The sequence below is a fragment of the Aotus nancymaae genome, unplaced genomic scaffold, assembly GCF_030222135.1.
Source record: "Aotus nancymaae isolate 86718 unplaced genomic scaffold, 86718_ANA_hifiasm-v0.15.2.pri h1tg000115l, whole genome shotgun sequence".
Taxonomy (NCBI): Eukaryota; Metazoa; Chordata; class Mammalia; order Primates; family Aotidae; genus Aotus; species Aotus nancymaae.
This window is the reverse complement of record NW_026988530.1, coordinates 5,218,179-5,242,219: the sequence shown is the minus strand read 5'-3', so window position 1 is coordinate 5,242,219 and position 24,041 is coordinate 5,218,179. Positions and strand designations below refer to the sequence as shown.

Below are 24,041 nucleotides of genomic sequence, written 5' to 3'. Positions count from 1 at the left end.
TGGCAGGCTGAGTGTGCCTATCATTGGGTCCCTGGGCAGTGTCAAGAGCACTGAAGTTAGCAGGTTCCAGTGAGTGATTCTTTGGCCTCTAGGCAGCTTACTCAGGTGTGGGGGCGGTGGCAATGGTTAACCAGTCAAGTGGGAAGGTCCTTGAGCTCTTAGGCAGTGGGCATGACATGGACAATGGCAGTAGCAGTGATGGGACTACCCTCTGGCTTCCCTGTGGTCTGTGCTGGTGTTAGTGGTGGATGTGATGGGCTAGGCAGGTTAGTTTCTGGGCCTGCAGGTGGTATTTGTGGATGAGTGTCAGCCGTGGTGGTAGGGGCAGGTTGGGTGGGCTTATCCTCAGGCCACTGGGCATGTCTGGGAAGGAGTGTAGAGTTGGGGCAAGTGGGCCTGTTCTCACACTCCCTAGTGGTGTCTGCAGTAGCTGGCTGTTGTAGGCAAGGATGGGGTGATTCTCAGGCCCCTGGTGGAATGCTCAAATGGGGGTGGCAGTGGCTGTGTTGTGAAGATGGAGTTCAATAAATCTTCAGATGAGGGTAGCAGTGGCTGTGTTGTGAAGGTGGCACCTACAGCTGGTGAACATGGGGTTGCTTTTAGTGGCAGCAGTCACAAACAGGTGACTAGGGAGCACATGCTTCAGCTCTAGGTGGTGGCTATAAGCAGGGTAACTTTCCTCAGGGCACTTTTACATGTATCATGACCCTGCTATTGGGTGTGGTATGGTCACTGCCAATGGCTCTGTCTTTGGCCCTGGTGGCAGCAGCCAGCAATGGTACCTGGGTATGATCAGTGGATTTCAATGGAGTTTTGGAGATATGGAGGTGTAGGGGTTGTTGGGCTCCTAGGCAAGATCCATTCTGGTAGCGGCTGGACCTTCAGGATGGCACCTTGCTGTAGCTGCTTAGAACTTGCACCAGTCCAAATCAACTAATTGTATGAATGTATTAGTTGGCTTGGGGTGGGTGTGAGACCCAGCGTGAGGCCCCTTTCTGAAGCAATGCCATCATACAGTCTCCAGGCAGCTCCCTATATTAATCTCAGGGTCCACATAGTTCAAAAGGCTCTTCTGTGGCTAGAATTGCAGTAATCTGTGGTGGAAATATGGGCCACTTGTGGTCTCTCAGTTTCTCTTCTCCCTTATTGGGAAACCTCTCCATGCTCCCAGCTGATATTGGCAGTCAGGCAGAGCAGGCTCCCTCACTTCCTTCCCCTTCCTTGCCTTATTGTCCTTCTCCTTCCTTGCCTTAGGTGTCTCCTGTCACTTTTCTATTGAATTCCAGCATTGTCTCTTAGGTGATCTATTTAAAGCATGAATATGTATTTGCCATTTTAGTGTTTCTTTGTGGAAAAGGTGAGTACCAGCGGTTTCTAGTCAGCTATCTTGAAGACCTTTCAATATTATTTTTAAAACAGTAATTTTCTTCCAGTATTTTTATGGCTTCACTTTTCCCTTTTAATTTTTTATGCACTTGAATTTACTTTTCAGTAGATTAAAATAGAGATCACATCCCTTTTTTTTTTTAAATGCCACTAGCTTTACATTTCAGCCTATTTTATAGTCCAACTTCTTCCCATTGATATGGAATTTTACCTTTATTTTACACTAAAACTTCAAATACATGCAATTCCATTTGGAAATTTTTGGTTTTAGTTCATTGATCTATCAATTCTGCAACATGTTATGACAGATAAAAAAATTTTAGCTTTCTGTAATGTCTGGCAAGATGTATCTGCTCATCATTCTCTACCAGAATTTTCCTGATTATTCTTCTTTTTAAAAGCTTTATTGTGGTATAATTGACATAAAATAAATGGCATATATTTAAAGCTAGCAACTTGATTTGTTTTGGCATAGGTATATATCTGTGAAACCACTATCACAATCAAGATAATAAATATATTCATGACCCCCAAAAGCTTTGCTGTGACCTTTTGAAGTCACTCTCTCTTGCTCCTTTCTGTCTCCCTTGTTTCCAAGTAATCACTCACTGATCTGCTTTTTGTAACCAAGAGATTAGTTTGCATTTCTTAAAATTTTATACATGTAGAATCATATGTGTACACTTTTCTGACTTCTTTCACTCAGTGTAATCTTCCTTTCAGATTCATTTTCTGTTGTTTGTATCAGAAGTTCATACTTTTTACAGCTGAATAACATTATATTGTATGACTTGGGCTGGTCATTATATTAGTTGACTTGGGCTGGTGCAACAAAATACCAATGGACTAGGTGGCTTAACCAACAGAAATTTATTTTTCGCAATTCTGGAGGCTGGGAAGTCCAAGACCAAGGTATCAGATGATTCAGTTTCTAATGAGGTCTCTCTTCCTGGCTTGCAGTTGCCTTCTCACTGTCTTTATATGTCCTTTCCTCTGTGCATGCACACAGAGTTTCCCCTTTTTATAAGGCCACCCATCACATCATGAGGGCCCCACTCACATGACCTAATCTAATTCTAATTACCTCTCAAAGGTTCCATCTTCAAATACCATCACACTGAGGATTAGAGCTTTAATGTATAAATTTTAGGCAAATGCAAACATTCAGTCCATAACAACTTAAAGAATCCCTTTAGCTATTGGTGGACATTTATGTTGTTTATAATTTCTGGCTATTATAAATCAATCTACTATATATGCAAGATATATACCTTTATTTCTCTTGGGTAAATATTTATAAGTGGAATGGCTGGATCATGTGTTGAAATGGATTGATCATATCATAAAAAAATGGTTTACCTTGCCTTTTAATTTTTTTTCTTGCCTTATTGAACTAGCCAGAATTTTCCAGTCCAATGTTGTGTGAACATGGTGAGAGAAGACATCATCACCTTTTCCCTGTTCTTAAGGAAAAAAAATTCAGTCAGTCTCCATGATATTAGCTTTAAGTAGATGTTGCCTATCAGATTGAGGAAGTTCTCTTCTATCCTTGCTTTACTAAGAGTTTTTAGCAGAAATATTGACTGGATTTTGTCAAATGTTCTTCCTGCATTTATGGCCGAGATGATTATATGATTTTTCTCTTTTAGGCTGTTAATATGGTGAATTACACTGATTGATTTTTGAATGTTAAACGAATCTTGCTTTTTGTGAATAAATGTTACTCAGCCATGTTGTATTATCTTCTTATACATAATGTCTCTCTGTTTTTCATATTTCCAAAACTTCTGGCCATATGAAGGGAGTTGGAAAGTATTTCATGTTCTTGAATTTTCTTTAAGAGTTTTTGTAGAATTGGCATCATTTGTTTCTTAAATGTTTGGTGAAATTCTCCAATGAAGTCAGATGGGCCTGGAGTTATTTTTGTTGTTATTGTTTGGGGGGGTTGGGGTTTAAATTACAAATTTAGTTTATTTAATAGGCTATTTAGATTATCTATTTATTATTGGATGAAATTGGTAGTTTGTGTCTTTTAATAAATTTTCCTAATCATCTAAATTGTCAAATTTATTGGCATAATGTTCATTATAGTATTTTCTTAGTTTTAAAAATATATGCAAAAATATAGTGATGTCACCTTTATTATTTCTGACAATGGGTAATATGTGTCTTCTCTCATTTTTCCCATTTAGTTTGGCTACAGGTTTACCAATTTTATTGATCTTCTTAAAGAAGCAGCATTGGGTTTCATTAATTTTTCATCGATTTTATATACTTTATTAATATCTACTCTGATTTTTAAAATAGGTTCTCTTCTACTTTGGTTTTAATTTGCTCCTTGGCTTCTAGTTTCTTTCCTGTTTTCTTCTTTCTTTTTTTTTTTTTTTAAGAAATGAGGTCTCACTCTGTCACCCAGGCTGTGACAGCTGATGTTGTCCCACTCAGGACAACTGATGTTCCTTTGTTTGTAATGTTTTTTACCTTATGGCTACTTTTAAGATTTTTTTCTATCATCAAAATTTTAAGCAGTTTGATCATGTAGTGACTTGGTGTCATTTTATTTATTTATTTTTATGTGCGTGTGCTTTAAGTTCATTGAGCATCTCAGATCTGTGGACTTTTGTACTTCATTAAATTGAAGATATTTTGACCATTATCTCTTTAAACATTATCTTAACCCTTGCTTCTTTAAGAACTCCAATTACATGCATATTAGACCAATTGAATTCATCACGTAGCTTAATGATAACTCTGTTAAATATTTTTTAGTCATTATGTTTTATTCGGGATAGTTTCTATTGCCTTCAAATTAATATTTTCTTCTGTAATGAATAACCTGCCATTAATCTTACAGAGTGTATTTTTCTTCTCGAACATTCTAATTTTTTATTTCTAGATGTTTAGATTTGTGTTTTCTTCATATTTCTGCTTAATATGTTCAATATTATCTCTTGTTTGAACATATGATAGTTATAATAATTATATAAGTGTCGATTTTCACTAATTCTATAACCTATGTAATTTCTATGTTAATTTTGACTGATTACTTTTTCTCATTATTGTTTTTATTTTCCTGTTACTTTGCATGACTTAATTTTTAATTAAATGCCAAACATTGTGAATTTTGCCTTGTTGTGTTCTGGGTATTCTTCTATTTCTACAAATATCAAATTTTGTTGTTTGAAGCACTGAAGTTACTTGGAAACAGTTTTATTTTGGAAGGTAGTTTTTTGAAGTGGCACCAAAGTAGAATTGAGTCTAAGGCTAACTTTTTCCTAGTACTATACTGATACAAAACCCTTCTATGTACTTTATACAATGCTTTTGAAATGATCAGATTTTAGACTTTGCTGATGAGAATAGGAGCTATTCTTCTGTGGGAACTCTCAGTGTTGTTCCCTATTACATATTTGGGTCGTTCTTTTCCTGGTCTCAATTATTTTTCTCACATGCAGAAGCTGGTTAGAACTTAGTTAAAGGCTTGATGTGGACACTGCAGATCTCTGAAGCTCTCTCCTCTCTGTATCTCTGCTCTACAGAGTCTACTTGCTGTGATATTCCTCGGCTCCCAGCTACATCTTCTCTACTCAAGGTGACTACTGAACTCCGCCTATGTTTTTCTTCTTTATGTCATGGCCTGGAAATTCTTTTTATATAATACCGAGGCAATCATAGAACTCACTTTGTTCATTATTCCCATTTCTCAGTGATCAGTGTTTCTTGTAGCATGAATTTTAATGTTTTGAAAATTATTGTTTCTTTTATTTTGTTGATTTAGTTGTTTCAGTGGTATAACCAGTATATATGGTCTTTATTACTTTGTTTGGCAAGAAGTATAAGTTCCTGAGTATCTATTTTTTTTAATGCAAGGTTGTAGACCTAACTGTTTCTGCATGTATTAAAATCATGTGGAGAGCTTTTAAATATGACCTTGCCTCTGAGATTCTGATTTAATTGGTCCAGAATGATGTTTCTGTTAAGTGTTATAACTTTTATACCTTTGTTGTAGCTATAATTGTTGCTTTATAATTGTCTCTGTTGCTTTATAATTGTCACACATAACACTATTAAAAGTGTCATTAACTTTAGTTAACTGATGACCATCAAAGTCCTTTAAGGGTTTGCCTGTTTATTTATTTATTTATTTATTTTTAAAGATGGGGTCTTTCTATGTTGCTCAGACTGGAGTGTGATGACATGATCATAGCTTAGCTCACTGCAGCCTGAACTTCTGGGCTCAAGTGATCCTCCTGCCTCAGCTTCCCAAGTAGCTTGGACTACAGGTATGTGCCACCATGCCCAGAAGTTTGCCTATATTTTGACATGCAAAATTAAGTCATATCATTTGGTATTCTTAAAAATTAGGGTAGCTGAATGGGTGTTTATCTTACTCCACCAGGAAGATTTTGGTGCTGGATACAAGGCAGTTAATGAGTAGTCCCATTTTTTCCCCATACTTAAGTGACAATTCACAACTTACACGTTTCATGGGTCATATAAGCTCACATAATGAAGTCAGAATTGGTATGTTTTAAATTGGAAAGAAAATAGATCATTTTGATTTAATGTTTAAATTTTAACTTGAAATTTTGCACCCCTAAAAAAACTGCAGTGCCCCACATTTTAAAACTTTATTAATTGAATCTTAACTTCAGGTTCTTTCTAACAGATACAATAATCATCATAACTTGATTCTGAAAAAGGAAAAAGAAAAGTCTTTCTTTTTTTCCACATACAAAAGAATGACATTGGATGTTTATCTTATACCATACATCCTAATCAACTCAAAATGGAAAAAAGAATTAAAATTAAGACCAGAAACTATAAAAATCCTAGAAGGAAATTTAAGGGAAAGCTACATGACATTGGTCTTGGCAATGATTTCATGGATATGGCACAGGCAACAAAACCAAAAATCGGGTGGCACTATATCAAACCGAAAAGCTTCTGTGCAGCAAGGGAAACAATAGAGTGAAAAGGCAACCAATGAAATGAAAGAAAATATTTCTTTGAATCTCTTATATATTTTACTTTCCTTAACAGATGGTGAGCTTCTCAGAGATAGGGATTATTTTAAATTTACTTGTGTATTTCTCACCAACATAGTCATTTACTCTGGTTTACCTTTATTTGTGGGAGGAATGGATGTCTACTAAGCCCATGTGTTCTTCAGCACCAACCCAATTACTTTTGCTTTTCCTTCTTTAAGATTTTCTTCTTTTGTTTCCATGACTCACTGTCTCTCCCTGCCTGTGAGTAGAATATACTGATGGTGGTGGTGGTGGTGGTAGTTGGGGTGGGAGGAGCTGAGATGAAAGAAGGAAGCAAGGGAAGTTTTCAGTGCATATGGCTATAGTCCTCAGTGAATATACAAGAAAGTGCTATAAACACATTGATGGGCGAAAAGATGTCAATATCTCTGCTTGTTATTTCAAGGGTAAGAAGTGACTGAGCTTGAAATGAGATCAATGAAAAGAAGGTAGGTAGGGACTCCAATGTCATGTTACTTCTTATGTGCTATTTCTGGTGCATCCTAGACGAGCAACCATTCTTACTACATCACATAATATCTTGCCCTTGAATAGAGGATTAGAACGTAGTTCACATTATCTCCATTTTAAAGATGAGGAAAATCATATTGATAAATATATCTGAAAACTGGAGAATACATTCAGGGAGCTCTCTCCTGTTTGATGTGGCTCTGTCCTAACCACATGCTTTCACAAACTGAAATGCACTTCCCGAGGCTTTTTAATGTTTAATTTGTATGTCCTCTTCTTCCTTTCCGGGCTTCAAATGTTGCTGCTGCTCTTTTGGAGCTCTTTGATTCCTGAAATATTGTTTGTATTCAGGTTCTCCTCTTGCCAAGCTTAGTATTTAGAGCATTAAAACAATGTCGAGCAAATGACATCTTATTTAATCATGTGAATTCTAGTTTTTAGATCCATTTCAATTAAGTTGTTCAGAAAAAGTAGCTATTTCTGACACTTATTTCAGAGAAAATGCCACTAATGAAAACATTGTAGATTCATAGCTCAACCTGCTTTCCAACAATTTGTATATGGTGTGACCTACCACATGCTGTTTTTGCAGATTTACACCTTGAATATTGAAGCCCTTAGGAAAGAGGGAGGGAGTCAGGGTGGGGAAAAGAGTAGGGGAAGAGTGAGAGAGCAAGAGTGACAGCAAGAGTGAGAGTGAGAGAGAGGGGAGAGAGAGAGAGACTTTATTTTTAGCTTGACTTCTAAGTCAAGCCCAGGAGGGCAGAGAGAAAACAATCAACAAATGTTCATGACATTGTTGTCTAAGTGATGAGGTATGTCATATTACTTATTAACTTGCTCAGAATTTTAGTGACATTTTTCTTAAAACATAACTTACAGGTTGAATGTACTTAAAATTTCCAGAGAAAAGTTATTTCCAATGTTTTTTTTCTTGGGGTAGTGGTGGTGAGGGATGTGTGTTATTGATCTTATAATAGAAATAATGACTTCAACCAGGTTTTCTGAGAAAATTAATGACTGCCTAAGGTTAATGGTCTTCAATCTCCCAGTCAGCCATTAATCCCCAGGAAATGCCCTGGGCCTTGATCATTATTGTGTAAATAGTACAAAAGTGGGTATAGTTCTTTTGTCATATGGGAAACATATACCACTTGAGTTCTCTCTCTTTATGACAATAAGAATAACATATTAGGAGAAAAAGCACAACAACTATGCTTCAATGCAAATAAGCAGTCTTGTTTAAACAAAAATTATTAAACAGAATATTGAGCAAACTTAAACTCTGTATGTTTGAGTAGGAAATAATGGAGGACAGGAAGCTCAGAATTCTTAGGCAGCTGTAGTTAGAGCTATGAATGAGGTAAAATGGAGAGCCAAATATTGATTGAAGACAAGCAATTACTGTCATATTAGATATTTCAAATTAGAATCACAGTTAAATAAACACGTAAGTGACTGCATTGATGACCACAAACAAAAGATAGCACTGAAAGTTACTTTTAACATTAGGACTTGATAGTCTAATAAAGATATCTTAAGTAAATACATTTTTAAAAATTTCAAATAAGTATGATGAATAGGAATATTTTTCTTACCTTAGAATATCAAAGATTTTTTATAGTCTTTTTCGTGGGTTATTTTGCATTCCAGGATTTTCAAGAAGGCAAATAGCAAAATGAAAAACACGTGCAGGAATTTAGTATAGCAGTAGCCCTCATCTGCCAAAGGGGATGCTACTGAGGTGGAGAAGCCTTCAGTAGGATTTTCTTGCTTTGAACAGAAATGTGCTTGTCTAGCATTATCATGTGTCTCAGATTCAGTCGAGGGTCTTTACACTAAGTAGGTTCTCAGTAAACACTTGCAGCATAAGTGCATGCTCTCTTGCCCTGAAGTTCCTTGTATATTTGGAAGATTAGCGATTTATCTCTGATATGTGTTGCAAGTGTTTTCTTCTAGATTGACATTTACCTTTTACCTTATAATTGTTATTTTTTTTCTTACATGTAAAAGTCTATTTTCCTCCAATCTCTTTTTTTCCTCCTCCAGATTTTGAGTTTTATTTGGAAAGGTTTTACTCAGACCCAGATTATAAAGGGATTCGCTGATATTTTTTTATTCTAGAACTTGTAGGACTTAATTTCTTTTATATTTAAAATTTTTATATTAAGAAACTCCCCCTTTTATCTTCAGTTGACACATAATGTGCGCACTTCTGGGATACAGAGTGGTATTTCAAAATGTGTACATAATTCATTTTTTCATATGTTTGGGTTTCTGATTCACACAGGGTTTATCCTGGCTTTTGGTGTGAGGTGTGGGCAGTAATTGTATCTTCTTTCAAATGACTCTCCAGTTGTCACAATACTGTTTATTAAAATGTCTATCCTGTTCTCGTAGATATGAGACACTATCTCAATTATATTTTAAGTTTTCATATATAATTGGGTTTACCTTTAAACTTTCTATTCTAATTGTCTAGTTGTTTAGTCATAAGCAATGTTTTGATGCACGGAAGTCCAAATCACTTTCCTCTTAACTCTTCTTTATAAGGGGCTTATCAGTTAATTTTGTAAATATTTTTATATGGATTTTAGAGCCAACTTGTCTAGCTCTAGAAAAAGTATCATTTATATATATTTTTGGATAATTACATTACATACATATGAACATACATATGAACTTGATATCTTTTTTTTTGTTGTGTCGTCCAAGTGAACATCTAGCACGGTCGTTCCACTTGTTCTCTGCTTTTGTCTTTCAGGAATGTTTGAAATGTCCTCATATAGGTTTTGCACATTACTGTTAGGTTTGTTTTTATTTTTTTGTTGTTGTTGATAGTTTAACTTCTTTTTCTGTCATTATATCTTCTGAATGGATATTACTTACACAGAAATAATATAATTGATTTGGGTATTCTAAGTAAAGTATCATACAATATGCAAATAAAGATAATTTATTTTTTTCAACTCTTTTCTTTCTAATTCATTTCTCTTGTTTCATTGCATTAGCTAATAAGTTTAATTCTGTGTTAAATAGGAAAGGCAGAATAGCAGACATCCTTGCATTGTTCTGGATTTTTACTGGAAATTCCTCTAGTGTTTACCTGGGTAAGCAATATGCCAGATTTAGAGTTGCAGAAAATATATTTTTATCAATTTAAAGAAAAACCCTCACTCCTGTAATCCCAGCACTTTGCGAGGCGGGTGGATCACAGTCAAGAGATTGAGACCATCCTGGCCAACACGGTGAAACCCCGTCTTTACTAAAAATCCAAAAAAATTAGCCAGGCGTGGTGGCACACGCCTGTGGTCCTAGCTACTCGGGAGGCTGAGGCGGAAGAATCGCTTGAACACAGTAGGCGGAGGTTGCAGTGAGCCGAGATTGTGCTACTGCACTCCAGCCTGGTGACAGAGCAAGACTCCATCTCAAAAAAAAAAAAAAGAAAAACTCTTGGTTTTCTGTTTCACAAAGTATTTTATTGGAAATGGGTTTTGGATTTTATTGAAGTTTTTTTTTTTGGTGTTTATGACAATAGTCAAATAATTTTTTTCTTTTGATCGTTTAAAATTGTGCTTATACTAAAGGATTTTCTATTATCAAACCACTCTGACATTCATGTAATAAACTCTATTTGATCATGATATATTAATTTTGTAATGTGCTGTTGGATTCTGTTTCCTAGTCTTTGGTTTATAATTTTTATTTATTAAAATTTTATTTATTTACTTTTAGAATTTTATTATATTTTAAAGATTGACAAATAATAATTGTGCATGCTCCTGGGGAACATAGTGGTGTTTCAGTATATATAATATAGACTAATCAGATCAGGATGATTAGCACATATGTCATCTCAAACATTTATCATTTCTTTTGGGAATTTTCAATATCTTCTTTCTAGCTATTTGAAACTATATAATATGCTATTGTTAGCTATAGTAATTCTACAGTGTTATAGAACACCAAAATTTATTCTTCCCATCTAGCTGTAATTTTGTAACCTTTAACAAGTCTTTCCTTACCCCTTCCTTCCCTCTAGCCTTCCAGCCTCTAGTGTCCTCTGTTCCACTTTTTACTTCTACGAGATCAACTTCTTTTAGCTTTCACATGGGAGTGAGAGCATGTGGTTAACTTTCTGTACCTGGCTTATTTTCACTTGACATAATGTCCTCCAGTTGCATCCATGTTGTCACAAATGACAGGATTTCATTCTTTTTGTGTCCGAGTAGAATTCTATTGGGCATATGTACCACGTTTTCTTTATCAATTCATCTGTTGTTGGACATCTAGGTTGATTCTATATCTTGACTATTTTAAACAGTGCTACAGTAAAATTGCCTCAATATTTTGAAGTAAGATTGTCTATTTTTTTAACCGCCATTTGATTAGGTTTATCTATCAATGCTAAATTTTCTTTGTAATAAAATTTTTGACAAAAGTCTAAAACAATTTGGAAATGTCTTCTTTTTCTAAGGCTTGGAAAAATTTAAGTGGCATTGGATTACCTAGCCTTTGAAGCTTTGGCTAAATAATCTCTTAAAATCATCTGCATATAGTAAAATTTGAGGGCTAGTTCTCCTTTTCTCCTGGGAAAATTGATACAAGTTGTTTTTGCTTGGTTTCGTTTTAAAAAATTTGTATTGGATTCTGTGGTAGGAGAATAAAGGCCCTTCAAATATCCATGCCCTAGTCCTCAGAACCTGTATGTTAAGTTACATGTCAAAAAGGACTTTGCAGATGTGACTAAGGGTAAGGACCTTAAGATGGGGAGATTATTCTGAACTATCTAATTATATAAGTACTTAAAAGTAGACAACTTTTTCCTTCTGGGTGAGAGGTATGCAACGTGAGAGGGACTTGACCTGCACCCTTAGTTGTTGGCTTTGGAGAAGGAGGAAGGGGACACCAGCCAACGAATAGGAATGGACTTTAGAGGCTGACATGACTCTCAGCTGACACTCAGGAAGAAAACAGGGACAGCCACAAGGAAATGAATTCTGCCAACACAAACGAGCAGGGAATATTCTCCTCCAGAACCTCCAGAAAGGAAAGCAGTTTGCAGACACCTTGATGTTAATTCAGTGAGGCGCATATTCAAATTCTAACCTATAGAACTGAAAAATAATGAATTTGTGGTGTTTTAAGACATTGCTTATGGTAACTTTTAATGGCAGCAATAGAAAACTAATTCTTACCTGGAAAGATGGGGTCCATTTAAAAAAATGTATTTTCCTATGAAACTATCTCCTTGCAAGATTTTCAATTAATTTTCATAGAATTTTGCAATATGGATTCATAATTTTTTTCCTTTCCTTTTTTTCTTGGGGTGTGCACAGGGTTTCGCTCAGTTACCCTGGCTAGAGTGCAGTAGTACAATCTTGGCTCACTGCAACCTCTGGCTCCTAGATTCAATTGATTCTTGTACCTCAGCCTCTTGAGTAGCTGGAACTACAGGTGTGCGATGCACCTGGCTAATCTTTGTATTTTTAGTAGAGACGAGGTTTTGCCATGTTGCTCAGGCTGGTCTTAAACTCCTGACCTCAAGAAAACTTCCTGCCTTGGCCTCCCAAAATGCTGGGATTTCGAGTGTGAGCCACTGCACCTGGCATGGACTCATGATTCTCAAAGTTTCATCTCTTTAAGTGGTTATTTCTCCTTTGTCATTTATGATTTTGTCTATTTGTGCTTTCTTTTCCTCAACTAAGTTAGTGGATTTTTTGTTTATGGCTATCTTTAGGTCATCTGAAACAGCAGACTGGAGTGAGAGGCAAAAGGCCATATTTTTATCTGATCTTTGCCATTAGACTGGCCCCATTGTGTCAGTGATGTTCTTGAGAGGACTGGGTCAGTCTTATATTCAGCTACATCTTATAATTTTCCTGAAATAACCTGTAGAACTGCTAAACTTGGCAAAGGAAAACCAGCTCTCACTGATACTCTGATTATTTTCCCCCCATCTGTCTTACCCGTGGAATCTATCTACATGTGATTTGTATTGTAAGGTATTATAACCTACAGCTAAACAAATAATGTACCATGGCATAGGAATCACCAACTTTTCAGCCTGCAATATCTGTTTCCTTGCTGATCACCACTTGTCCACCACATTAATATCTCATCTTTTAAATTTTGTTAAGGTAGCCCCTTTTCTAGGTACCAAACTCTGTATCTGTGGAGTATGTAATCTGCTAACAAAATTAAAAAAAAAAAAATAGGCCGAGCGCAGTGGCTCACGCCTGTAATCCCAGCACTTTGGGAGGCCGAGACGGGTGGATCACGAGGTCAAGAGATCGAGACGATCCTGGTCAACATGGTGAAACCCCGTCTCTGCTAAAAATACAAAAAATTAGCTGGGCACGGTGGCGCGTGCCTGTAATCCCAGCTACTCAGGAGGCTGAGGCAGGAGAATCGCCTGAACCCAGGAGGCGGAGGTTGCGGTGAACCGAGATCGCGCCATTGCACTCCAGCCTGGGTAACAAGAGCGAAACTCCATCTCAAAAAATTAATAAATAAATAAAAATAAAAATAAAATAAAATGACAGTGACTTCAAAAAGGTAAAATTATATTTGTCTCTCTTGTAATAATCCAGGCATAAGCAAACTAGGGGTATGATATGGCAGCTCTATTGTCTTCTGTTGCTCTTTCACAGTCCCTGGGGTTTGCTCTGGTCTGTGTGGTAGCAGATGGCCTGGTATTGTCATGCTCCACGCCTTAATGCTGCACACATCCCCTCTGCTTGCGACCGGCATGGCAGAACTTAGGTACGTCCTACATCTCTGCATTCCTACCTGTAATGGAGACTGGAAAAAGTAGTGTTTATTCTCAGTGACAATTTGTTCAGATAAAATTCAGAGATAATCTTATAGTGGAAGAAGGGGAGAATGAATGGTGAGGCCAACTGTTGGTGTGTCTCACATCCCTTTTCTTATGATGCTGCCTATTTTTCTTTCTTTTAAAACTAAGGTGTTTCCTTGGATTTAAATGTTTCAAAATTTCCACCACAGTAAGAATTTTTATTGAGAAAAATTTAAACTCGTATAATATTTCTTTTAGGTTTCAGGTTTTTTCGTCTTATGAAGGTAAGTTTTTTCATTGTATAGTTTATACATAATAATGATTGTTTTTAAAAAGTAAGCCAATAAAAGAGAAAGAAAATATCTGAAATTTCTGCACATTTAGAAAAATCTCATTATTTCAGTGACTATCACATACTTCTAAAGAAACATACACATAAACATTTTTGAAAGATTTTATCTAAAGATGACCATGTAATTATGCTGTTTTTATTGAGCAAACTTCTAAAAAATGCAGTTTTTTTCTTGTTGTCTTTTCTCTTGCCAACCGAGTAACAGTTTTACTGTTTAATTGATTAAATATACATTGGCCGAGGTGGGCAGAATTTGACACCAGCCTGGCCAACATGGTGAAACCCCGTCTCAACTAAAAATACAAAATTAGCTGTAATCAAAGCTACTCGGGAGGCTGAGAAAGGAGAATTGCTTGAACCAAGAAGGTGGAGGTTGCAGTGAGCAGGGATCCTGCAACTGGACTCCAGCCTGGGCGACAGTGAGACTCCATCCTAAAACAAACAGAACAAAACAAAGCAAAACAAAACAAAGCAAAACATAATATTATCTGTATATATATTTAAACATTTTGGTAGTATTTGCTTTAGAGAAATAGGATCATATTATGTATTTCTGTATCTCTTACCTTTCTTGGTGCTAAAAATTGTGAAAATTTTTACACTGATTATAGGTTAAAAGTATGTAATTTCTGCATGTTATTGAATGGTATGGTTTTACTGCAAGTTATTCAAATTTTTTACCCAATAATGAACATTCACTCTTTCACCCCAGTTTTTCCCTCTGCCCTAAAAGCTGCATGAACCATTCTTATGTACTAGTGCTTTATTTCTCTGGTATCAATTCCCAGTAATGGGGGTGTTATTTGAAGGGTATATGCATTTTGAATCTTAATAGGTATTGCCAGATTGCTTTCCCAAAAGACTGAAACAATTCCCACCCCCTCTAGCAATGCATGGGTGTACACTTACCCACATTTCAATCAGCAACAGGTGTAATCACTTTTAATTCCTACTAATATATATTTAGTAATAATCTCATTACTACTTTAATTTTTCACTTTATAATTACTGAGTTTGTATGTATATGTATTTAGTATTTTTAGGCTATTTAAAAGTAGCATAAACATCCATGTCATTGGCTGGGCGCGGTGGCTCATGCCTGTAATCCCAGCACTTTGGGAGGCCAGAGTGGGTGAATCACAAGGCCAGGAGTTTAAGACCAGCCTGGCCAACATGGTGAAACCCTGTCTCTACTCAAAATACAAAAAAGTAGCTGAGCATAGTGGTGGGCGCCTGTAATCCCAGCTACTCAGGAGGCTGAGGCAGGAGAATCGCTTGAACCTGGGAGGTGGAGGTTGCAGTGAGCCAAGATTGTGCCACTGGACTACAGCCTGGGTGACAGAGTGAGACTTTGTCTCAAACAAAAACAAAAACAAAAAGCAAACAACAACAACAAAACATCCATGACATTTTTAGTATTTTACTGATACATATTACACTATACATTTGTTTGTAACAGGCCACACGAACTGTCTGAGAAATAAAAATTCTATGTACAAACTTTTTTGTGATATAAAGTAGCCATCCAATTTATCTTTTTAATTTCAGAGGCAACTTCAAATTGTAAGTAGCTGAATTAACGGGATGTTTTATTATTCTTTAAACCCAGCAGATGGCTAAAAAGTTGGTAAGCTTCTACTACCAGACAAGAATTTATTGTGCATCCTATTATTTCACAGTAAACATATGTCTAGTTTTGTAGTGTTCAAAAAACCCTTATCTAACTTAACTACCAACAAATTTAAGATTAAAAGTAATTTTAATGTTTAAACTTTTAAAAAGTGATTTTAATCTTAAATTTATTGGTAGTTAAGTTTGATAAGGGTTGATTGCAAACTCTTCCAGATCTGTATGGGTCTAGGGCAAATTGCCCATTTTAGGAGGCTAAGATTCTGGTCCTGTAAGTTTGAAATGAGTGAATAGATTTAAAGGCTAAGAGAAATAATTTTATTATTAGATTTATTAGACTAATAGAATCTCAGTTTAAAGACCTCACCTTTGATTAGGTTCAACATTGAAACAATTGATTACGCTAACATAAGTGATTCTGTTAAAGATTAAAACCAATGTTTGAGAGTGTAAAAGTCTTGGGTTAGGTGCTTGTCAGATCAGATAATTTTCCAATAGAATTATTAATGTATGTATGACATATTTCTTCTATTTAAAATATGAAATGTTAGAAGATTTCCTTTTATGTCACCATATTAATTTCAAAATATCACCTGATATAGTTATGCCACTCTCAACTTTTAAAATGTATTTGAATACCCCACTCATATTTTTATGTAGGTAGTATATGTTAATTTTGTGGTCACAATTGGAAACATTTTATTTAATATGTTAAAAAGACACAAACATACTTTAAATGCTCTTAGAAATTTGAAGCTTGTGATTACTGCAGCTGTATATAATTGACAAACACATTATAGATGCAAAATTCAAATACAGGTATTGGATAAGAGTAGATAATTTCTCCCCTAGCGGCATCACGTTTCTGTTAAATCTTCAGGGGTCTGTTGGCTGCTATATAAAGAGGAGCGCTAGGTGCTCCTCTTTACATAAAAAATTTTTTATTTTTTACATAAAAAATTTTTTTATGTAAAGATATACAAAATTGTAGCCACTTGTTTTTGTGTGATAGAGACGGAAACTGATATAAATGTGGTTGTTTTTGTGGCATTTTAAACAAGCAAAAAAGTTAAACTGTCTATAAAGAAACTGCATTTTATAAGTTTTATTATTAAATCCACTACTGCTTTGCTGACTAATAAAATGGAAAATGTGTGCTTTTATGGGCTTATAAAAAGGTAAGCTATAGTTTCATGAAAAATATCTTGCACCGATTGAATACAGGTGGCTACTTGTTTAGACTTTGAAGATGTAAACGCTTAGTATAGATGTCTGAAAAAGGTAATATGGCACAATAAAAAAAAAATCTTCCTTTCTTTGCTCATCAATCCTTTGGGTATTCCACGTCAAATAAATGCTACAACAATTTATAGTAAAAGTACACAGTGGAAGTGCCAACGTTAACACTCCTTAGGACTGGATACCTGCCAGGTTTTCCACACCAATATTTAATGTGAACTAAAATGTCTTTCTCACTGGAAGCGTGAGAGGAGCTTGCTTTCCTATATTTGGCAACGTGCTTATGTGAAGTATAAAGTCAAATGCCCGTGATGTTCTCTTTATTTCAACCATGATAAATTGTGTTCATTTGTTTAAGTGCATGTGGCAGCTTTAGTGTTCAAACTATAAATTTTGGTTAACTTCTATTGACATGCTGTATTAAACTTAAGAAAAACAAATTACACTTCACCCGTTTTAATTGACTAAATGTGTCAAAAACACAGTAAGTATAACATGAAAGGTCAGAGCCTTCGTCTACACTGTAATGGGTGTCATGGCAGGGATCCAGCTTTTCTTGTACATTTCATTTTTCATGAAGTTTTAGGACAAGGCATACGTTTAACATTCACTTCCACTTCTCATTTGGACTTCAAAGTTTATCATAGTCTGTGTTACTACCAAGAACACTTCTCTCTTGTGCTATTTAAAGTTCCCTTCCAACTGACGTGCGTGCCCAGAGAATACTGATGTTCTCCTGTAAACAAGGCCTCGGGAATGGATTTTGGCATTCTGCGGAATGAAATGCTGATTTATAAGCACACCCATAGATCACTGTAGCACTCCTTGGAAAAGACCTGGTTTACATATCTAGTCCCCCCTTCCATGACTGAACCAGCAACCACGTGGCTAGGAGTTGGATTAAACTTGGCACACTGGATTCCTTTGGGATCTGATTAAGGTTACCAGTTTTAATTCTTGAGCTCTATGTCCAATGGTTTATATAAATCTTTATGACTTCAGTAATTTATCAGCTTGACACCTGATGATTAAATACAATTAATTAAGCTCTCGCTCACCTGTTGCCACACACTTCTGTCTTTTTTCCCTAGTATTATCTTTTGGTGTGATATCTTTTGATCTCCTTTCTCAAAATTAGCTCCTTTTCAAGAGTTCAAACATTAGTTTCCAGTGTGAATTTATGTCTGGAAACACTCAAAAACAGAGCAGGTGTTTGCAAAGTGTTATATTTTGTATTGGAGAAAACAGTGATTCTAACTCTGAATATTTATTCCATTTTCATCTCTCTATATAAGAATCTCATTTCTTAGTACACACTTTGTCAGTAAGAAACTATAGTTTTACACCAACGTTGTTGGGGCATTATTAATATTTATTCTGCTCTGATGAATTTAGGGAGGGGAAGAATAACAGAGAGTCCTCCTTATCCAAGAAGCTCAGAGAACTGCCTGATGGAGACTAATCAGTGGTTTGGATTCCTCTTAAATAAAGAAAGAGACCATTCTGCCCTCCCTTGTACTACATGCTACTATCACGAAGATTCCTAAAGAGTGAGCCTGGTTCTAAATTACAGGTTGGCAAACATTCTTTAAAGAGCCAGAAAATAAAACATTTCAGTCTTGGAGGCCAGATGGTCCCTGTCATGACTATTCAACTCTGCCATTGACAGCACAGTCATAGACATTATATAAACAGATGAGCGTGGCTGTGTTCCAATAAATATTTATGAACAATGAAATTTGAATATCATATAAATTTCATGTGTCATGAAATAGCCTTCTTTTGATTTTTTCCAACCATTTAAAAATGTAAACACCATTCTTAGCTTGGGGGCTGTATGGAGACAGTCAGCAGGTTGGATTTGCCAGAGGGCCCCACGTTGCCAGCTTTTTCTCTGGACTAATACAATATTAATTTCTAGGTTATTTCTTAGTTATTTCTAAATTCTAAGTATTTCTAAAGTCCAAGAAGTTTGGAGTAGGGGCACTGTCTTTCAGAATAATGTCATTCTAGTCTTCTCTTAATTGTAGCTTTCTTTCCTTACAAGCATAGATTTTCTCCCTTCACTCATGGTTTGGTCAGATCATAAATGCATTGGCATTTGGAATCTAATCTTAGGGGAATGAAGGGTAGGAAACACAGCTGCTACCCTCTCCATACCAGCTTGGCATTCAGGTCCCCATGCATGTCCACTCTGCTGCTTCCTGCAGCGGACATGTGAGACTAAGTTTTCTCTGGCCATGGTATGCTTTCGGCTTGTGGGTAGGGCATGCTGGAAGTTCTGTGGCATTAAGTTTCCTTGGGAGTAGGCTTCAGTCAACAACTGATGGAGCTGGAGGGTAAATATCCCTTGACGGGGATACCTCTGAGGCATAGTCCACATTATCTCCCCAAGTTCCTGAGTGAGAATGGAGTTCCACTTGCCCACAGTTGTGACCTGCTCCGAAACATACTCTACCTTGCTTTCGGTTTCACTTCCCTCCTTCTGTACAGGTGCTTCCCAGGATCACCTCCCAAAGAAACCATTTGCCTCCCAGATTCTCAAAAGATGGTGTATTCTTAAATTGAAAAACAATCTTTTGTAAATAATAAAGGGGGCTGGCATGAGTTGTAATTTTTTTTTTTTTTGAGATGGAGTCTTGCTCTGTTGCCCAGTCTGGAGTGCAGGGGTGAGATCTTGGCTAACTGCAACCTCTGCCTCCTGGGTTCAAGCAATTATCCTGCCTCAGACTCCTGAGTATCTGGGATTACAGGTGTGCACCACCACACATATCTGACGTTTGTATTTTTAGTAGGGATGGGGTTGCATCATGTTGCCCAGGCTGGTCTTAAACTCCTGACTTCAGGTGATCCACTCGCCTCAGCCTCTCAAAGTGCTGGGATTACAGGTGTGAGCCACTGCACCCGGCCTTGAGTTGTAAATTTTAAATACTTGCTTTCTCCTTTTGTATTTAGGCAGAGCTTGCCACCTTTCCTTTGCAGATAGTGGAATTTTCTCTTCCCCTCTTCCTTTTTTTTTTTTTTTTCATCATCACATCCTAGATTTATTACAACTGACCTGCAGGCAAAAGGATAGAACTATTACATAAACACTTCGATTCCATGTATATATCTTAAATAGAGGAGGAATTCAAACAAGAATACAGGATAAAATATTCCAAAGCTCCAAGAAGCAGTTATGTTACTGAGCTCCATTTTTTACAGACAAATAAGGCAATATCCCTGCACATTAGCTTTTTGATAATTTTTATACATTTTTCTATGGTACAAGAGAAAAATAACCAGAGCTCACAATGTACAGTTCTTACACTATTTTCACAGTTTGTGAACACTATACACCCTTTTAATAAAGATACATTGTAATAAACTCCTTGCCCTTAAGTTTATAGTTTATAATAATCTATGATTAATACACTAAAATTGCCTTTTTATGTGGTCATCCACACAAGAGAACGGTCAGATTAGCTCCTGGACAGTCAGAATTGCTTTTATCTCCATTTGCATAATGGCAAAGTGACCCTATGCTGAGCCAGACGGGAAGTTGACAGCAGAGAAACAGATTCCTCTTGAGTCCCCGGGAGCAATGGAGGATGATGGCTTGCTGTGGTCGAAGGGAGACATCAAGCAATGTCTCCTTTCAAAACAGTGGGAAGTCTAAAGTTTAGGATGCCGTGGGGGAGAAGACAGGGAAATGAGGCAAGTAGACCAAAGAGATAATCACTTCTGAATTCTGCAATTTACAGGGATGTGACTTTAAACAGCACCATTCTCCCTTTATTGTTTTCTAGTATTTATGACTGTCACTCTGAGAGGAGACACGGCAATACCTGCCACAATTTGGTTCTGTAATGGCGTCACCTGCATCTCAGACCATAGCTGTTTTATATTCCAGTGTGCTTGAACCACTCAGTGCTGCTTCACTGTCATACAAAGCCTAAGGTTCAGTGCCAGGAAGGCCTGAGCAAACCTAATGGGAACCTGGCTAATGGGGAAGTGAAGAAGCACACGATACTTCAATGGCCTCTTCGAACAGTGCTGAGGGTTTTGTTTTGCTTTTTGTATTTTTTTCCGGTAGAATTCTAACGCCAAGAAATGGTGGTGAACTATGAGAGGCTCTAGCAGGTGATGAACATAAAGGCTACCATTTCAGATCCTCATCTGGTCCAATGTGTCTCTAGAAAAGATGTCTCTTTATCACCTACCACATAGGCTGGGCCCCACTATTCTTAGCCTTTTAAACACTAGCGCATATGAGAGATTTGGGGCTAAAAATCCTTGGTAAGGAACATCCCTGGTAATTATAAAGGTTTTTTGATATAGAAAAAAAAGGCAAAATATTGGATTAAGCAAAAGTCACATAGCGACAACAGACCATAGGGGAAGGGAAAGAGATTCAGAAACTGAAGACCTGGACCAGTGATGGCAAGAGGCAAACAACTGAGATTTGGTCTTTTGCTGCCTACTAGAAATCTTTATCTAATCAATCAAGGCACATTGCTACTAGCTACTTCTCCCTGCTAGTGAGTTATGATGGCTAAAGTATCAGGCTTGGGACCAAGGGGATATATATAGCTGCTACAAGTTGTTCCAGATAAAATACTAGAATTAAAAACATCTGTAAACTTTGCCTTCTGTACTTTTTTCTTCTTTCAGTCCTGGTGGTTTGTGGCAGGTGGAACATCAAGTTGGCAGCACACCGAATTCTGAGAATGAAAAATTCTTAGGATCAGCACCTTCTTTGACAAGTGGCAGACTCCTGAGTCTTCCCAATGAAAAGTAGAAGGACTGGTAAAGGAGAAAAGAACACATTCTGTCCTGTCTCAATATTTTAATGTTCACCTCTTTGAACGCAACATGGTTTTTGGTAAAGATAAATTCATTCTAATTTAACATGATATTTCAAACAGGAAATTTGGCTGAGCACATCGATCCCCAAACATCGACTGTAACTGTAAAGCAACAGAATATCACATCAGTAAATCTATTGCACTTGGTGAAGAAAGTAAATTCCTCCTTTGTCTCCCAGCTCCAGAAGGCAATGTGTCTCGTTGGCTGTGCAAGCTCTTCTCACTCAAGCCCGAGTCTCTATGTTCAGACATAGTACATCCATCACCGTGTCCTTCCAGGATTTGGAAGTCTGACAAAACACCATTCCAGTAGCTGCGTCTCCAGGTTTTGAGTCTAGAAATGAATTTAAGATGTGATCTAATCACAGTCAACAACTTGATCGTACTGACTTCCACATTTCATGAATATGTTCATCACAAAAGAGCAGGATGAGGTCTCTCTGACCAGCACTAACACTGTGTGATCAATCAGGTATTACAAGGATGCACGTTCTAGGTGACAGGAGTATACAGACATGATGGAAACGAACACCAATCTTATTGCACATGGTGTCTGGGCGAGCAATAAAAACACTGTGATACGGGATGAAAATTCTTTACGTCTTGCTTCCTCTCAGCCCTTTTTTCTAGAGTCTGATGTAGCAGCGATATCAATCGACATACATGGGAGAGCTGGGAGTAGCTGGCATTTGATCCAGGATTTTACAAACATAGCATGCGACCTCAACGGTACGTTCTTCATACATCAGAATAAAGGGATGTTTCAGAAGCTCTTTATACTTTGGCCTTTTGGATTCATCCTTCGTAAGGCACAAGTTGACAAAGTTGATGAAACTTGGGGAGAATTCCCTTTCCTCAGAATTACTCAGCTGCGGAGGATCTCCTTTCACGACTTGTGTTAGTTGATCAAATACACTATTCCACTTTGGATAAGGAAATCGGCCTGTGGCCAACTCATACAATGTGATCCCCAAACTCCAGACATCAGAGCGGACGTCATATCCTTGTCGTGATGCACTTGGGTCTATTCTTTCAGGTGCCATGTATGGCCTACAGCCAGCATCTCTTGTCTTGGCAATAGAGTCCACAAGCTGTCCACTGATGCCAAAGTCACAGAGCTTAATATTTCCACTTCTGTCCAGAAGAATATTGGAAGGTTTGATATCTCTGTGAATAATTTTCAAGTTTTCTTTTAAGTGGTTTAGTGCTTTCACAGTTGCTAAAGTGATTTTGCCTAAAATTTCTTCTGGAATAACATCATCTAATACACTATATACATATTTGTAAAACTTATCAAACGAGGTAGACATGAGTTCCATACAGATCCAACAGTCGCCCTCTCTGAAGAGTGCACCATAAAACTGAACAATGTATGGGCAATCGCTACTCCGCATTACTACGTCCAAATCCATAAGAAGTTGTTTTTGTTCTTTTTCATCCACTGTTGACCGAATTCTTTTAACTGCCATTATTTGCCCACTTGGTTTGTGGACCATTTTGTTGACAGAACCATAAGCTCCTCGTCCAATTTCTCCAAGGTCTTTCAAGTCCTCTGCAGTGAAATCCCAGTGCTGTTCAGGGGAGATCTTCAGTTTTCCTGATGACTCAATGCTGTGTGTTCTCAGTCTCTCTCCTGCATGCTGCTGACGGCCGGGTGGCCCGGCGCCGGGGACCCTACGGGGCCCGGGGTGCCGCTGCCGCTGCCGCCCCCGGAGCCGCCGCCGCCGCTCGGGCTCGGAGCCGCCATTGTTGGGAGTGAAGAGCCGAGCGGCGCCGCGGCGGCTGCAATGCAGCAAGCTCGGCCTCCCCCTCTTCCTTTTTTCAACTGAAAGGCAGATTTCACAGATACTGTCAGCCAAGGAGCATTCCAGGTAGTGTGACATCTCCATCCAGGTCTCAGTGATTGTTGTACCCTGCACAGCATGATGCATGCTGTAAGAAAGTAGGTATGAGGGATAAAATGTAAACCATCACATAAACAGAACTGAAGACAAAAACCACATGATTATCTCAATAGATGCAGAGAAGGCCTTTGACAAAATTCAACAGCCCTCTATGCTACAAACTCTAAATAAGGTATCACTAGAATGTATCTCAAAATAATAAAAGCTATTTACGACAAACCCACAGCCAACATCATACTGAATGGGCAAAAACTGGAAGCATTCCCTTTGAAATGTGGCACTAGACAAGGATGCCCTCTCTCACCACTCGGATTCAATATAGTATTGGAAGTTCTAGCCAGAGCAATCAGGCAACAAAAAGAAATAAAGGATATTCAATTAGAA

The 24,041-nt window shown here is 37.3% G+C and overlaps 1 protein-coding gene across 1 annotated transcript; it reads right to left on the bottom strand.

Annotated features, from left to right (window-relative positions):
• Positions 1 to 19,937: 19,937 nt before the first annotated feature.
• On the bottom strand, positions 19,938 to 23,500 carry LOC135272563 (dual specificity mitogen-activated protein kinase kinase 4-like). Its single transcript, XM_064370982.1, is given in 2 exon segments — positions 19,938 to 23,386; positions 23,389 to 23,500. Coding segments are annotated over 2 exon segments (1,095 nt in total). The 3' UTR covers positions 19,938 to 22,403.
• Between the last annotated feature and the right edge of the window lie 541 nt (positions 23,501 to 24,041).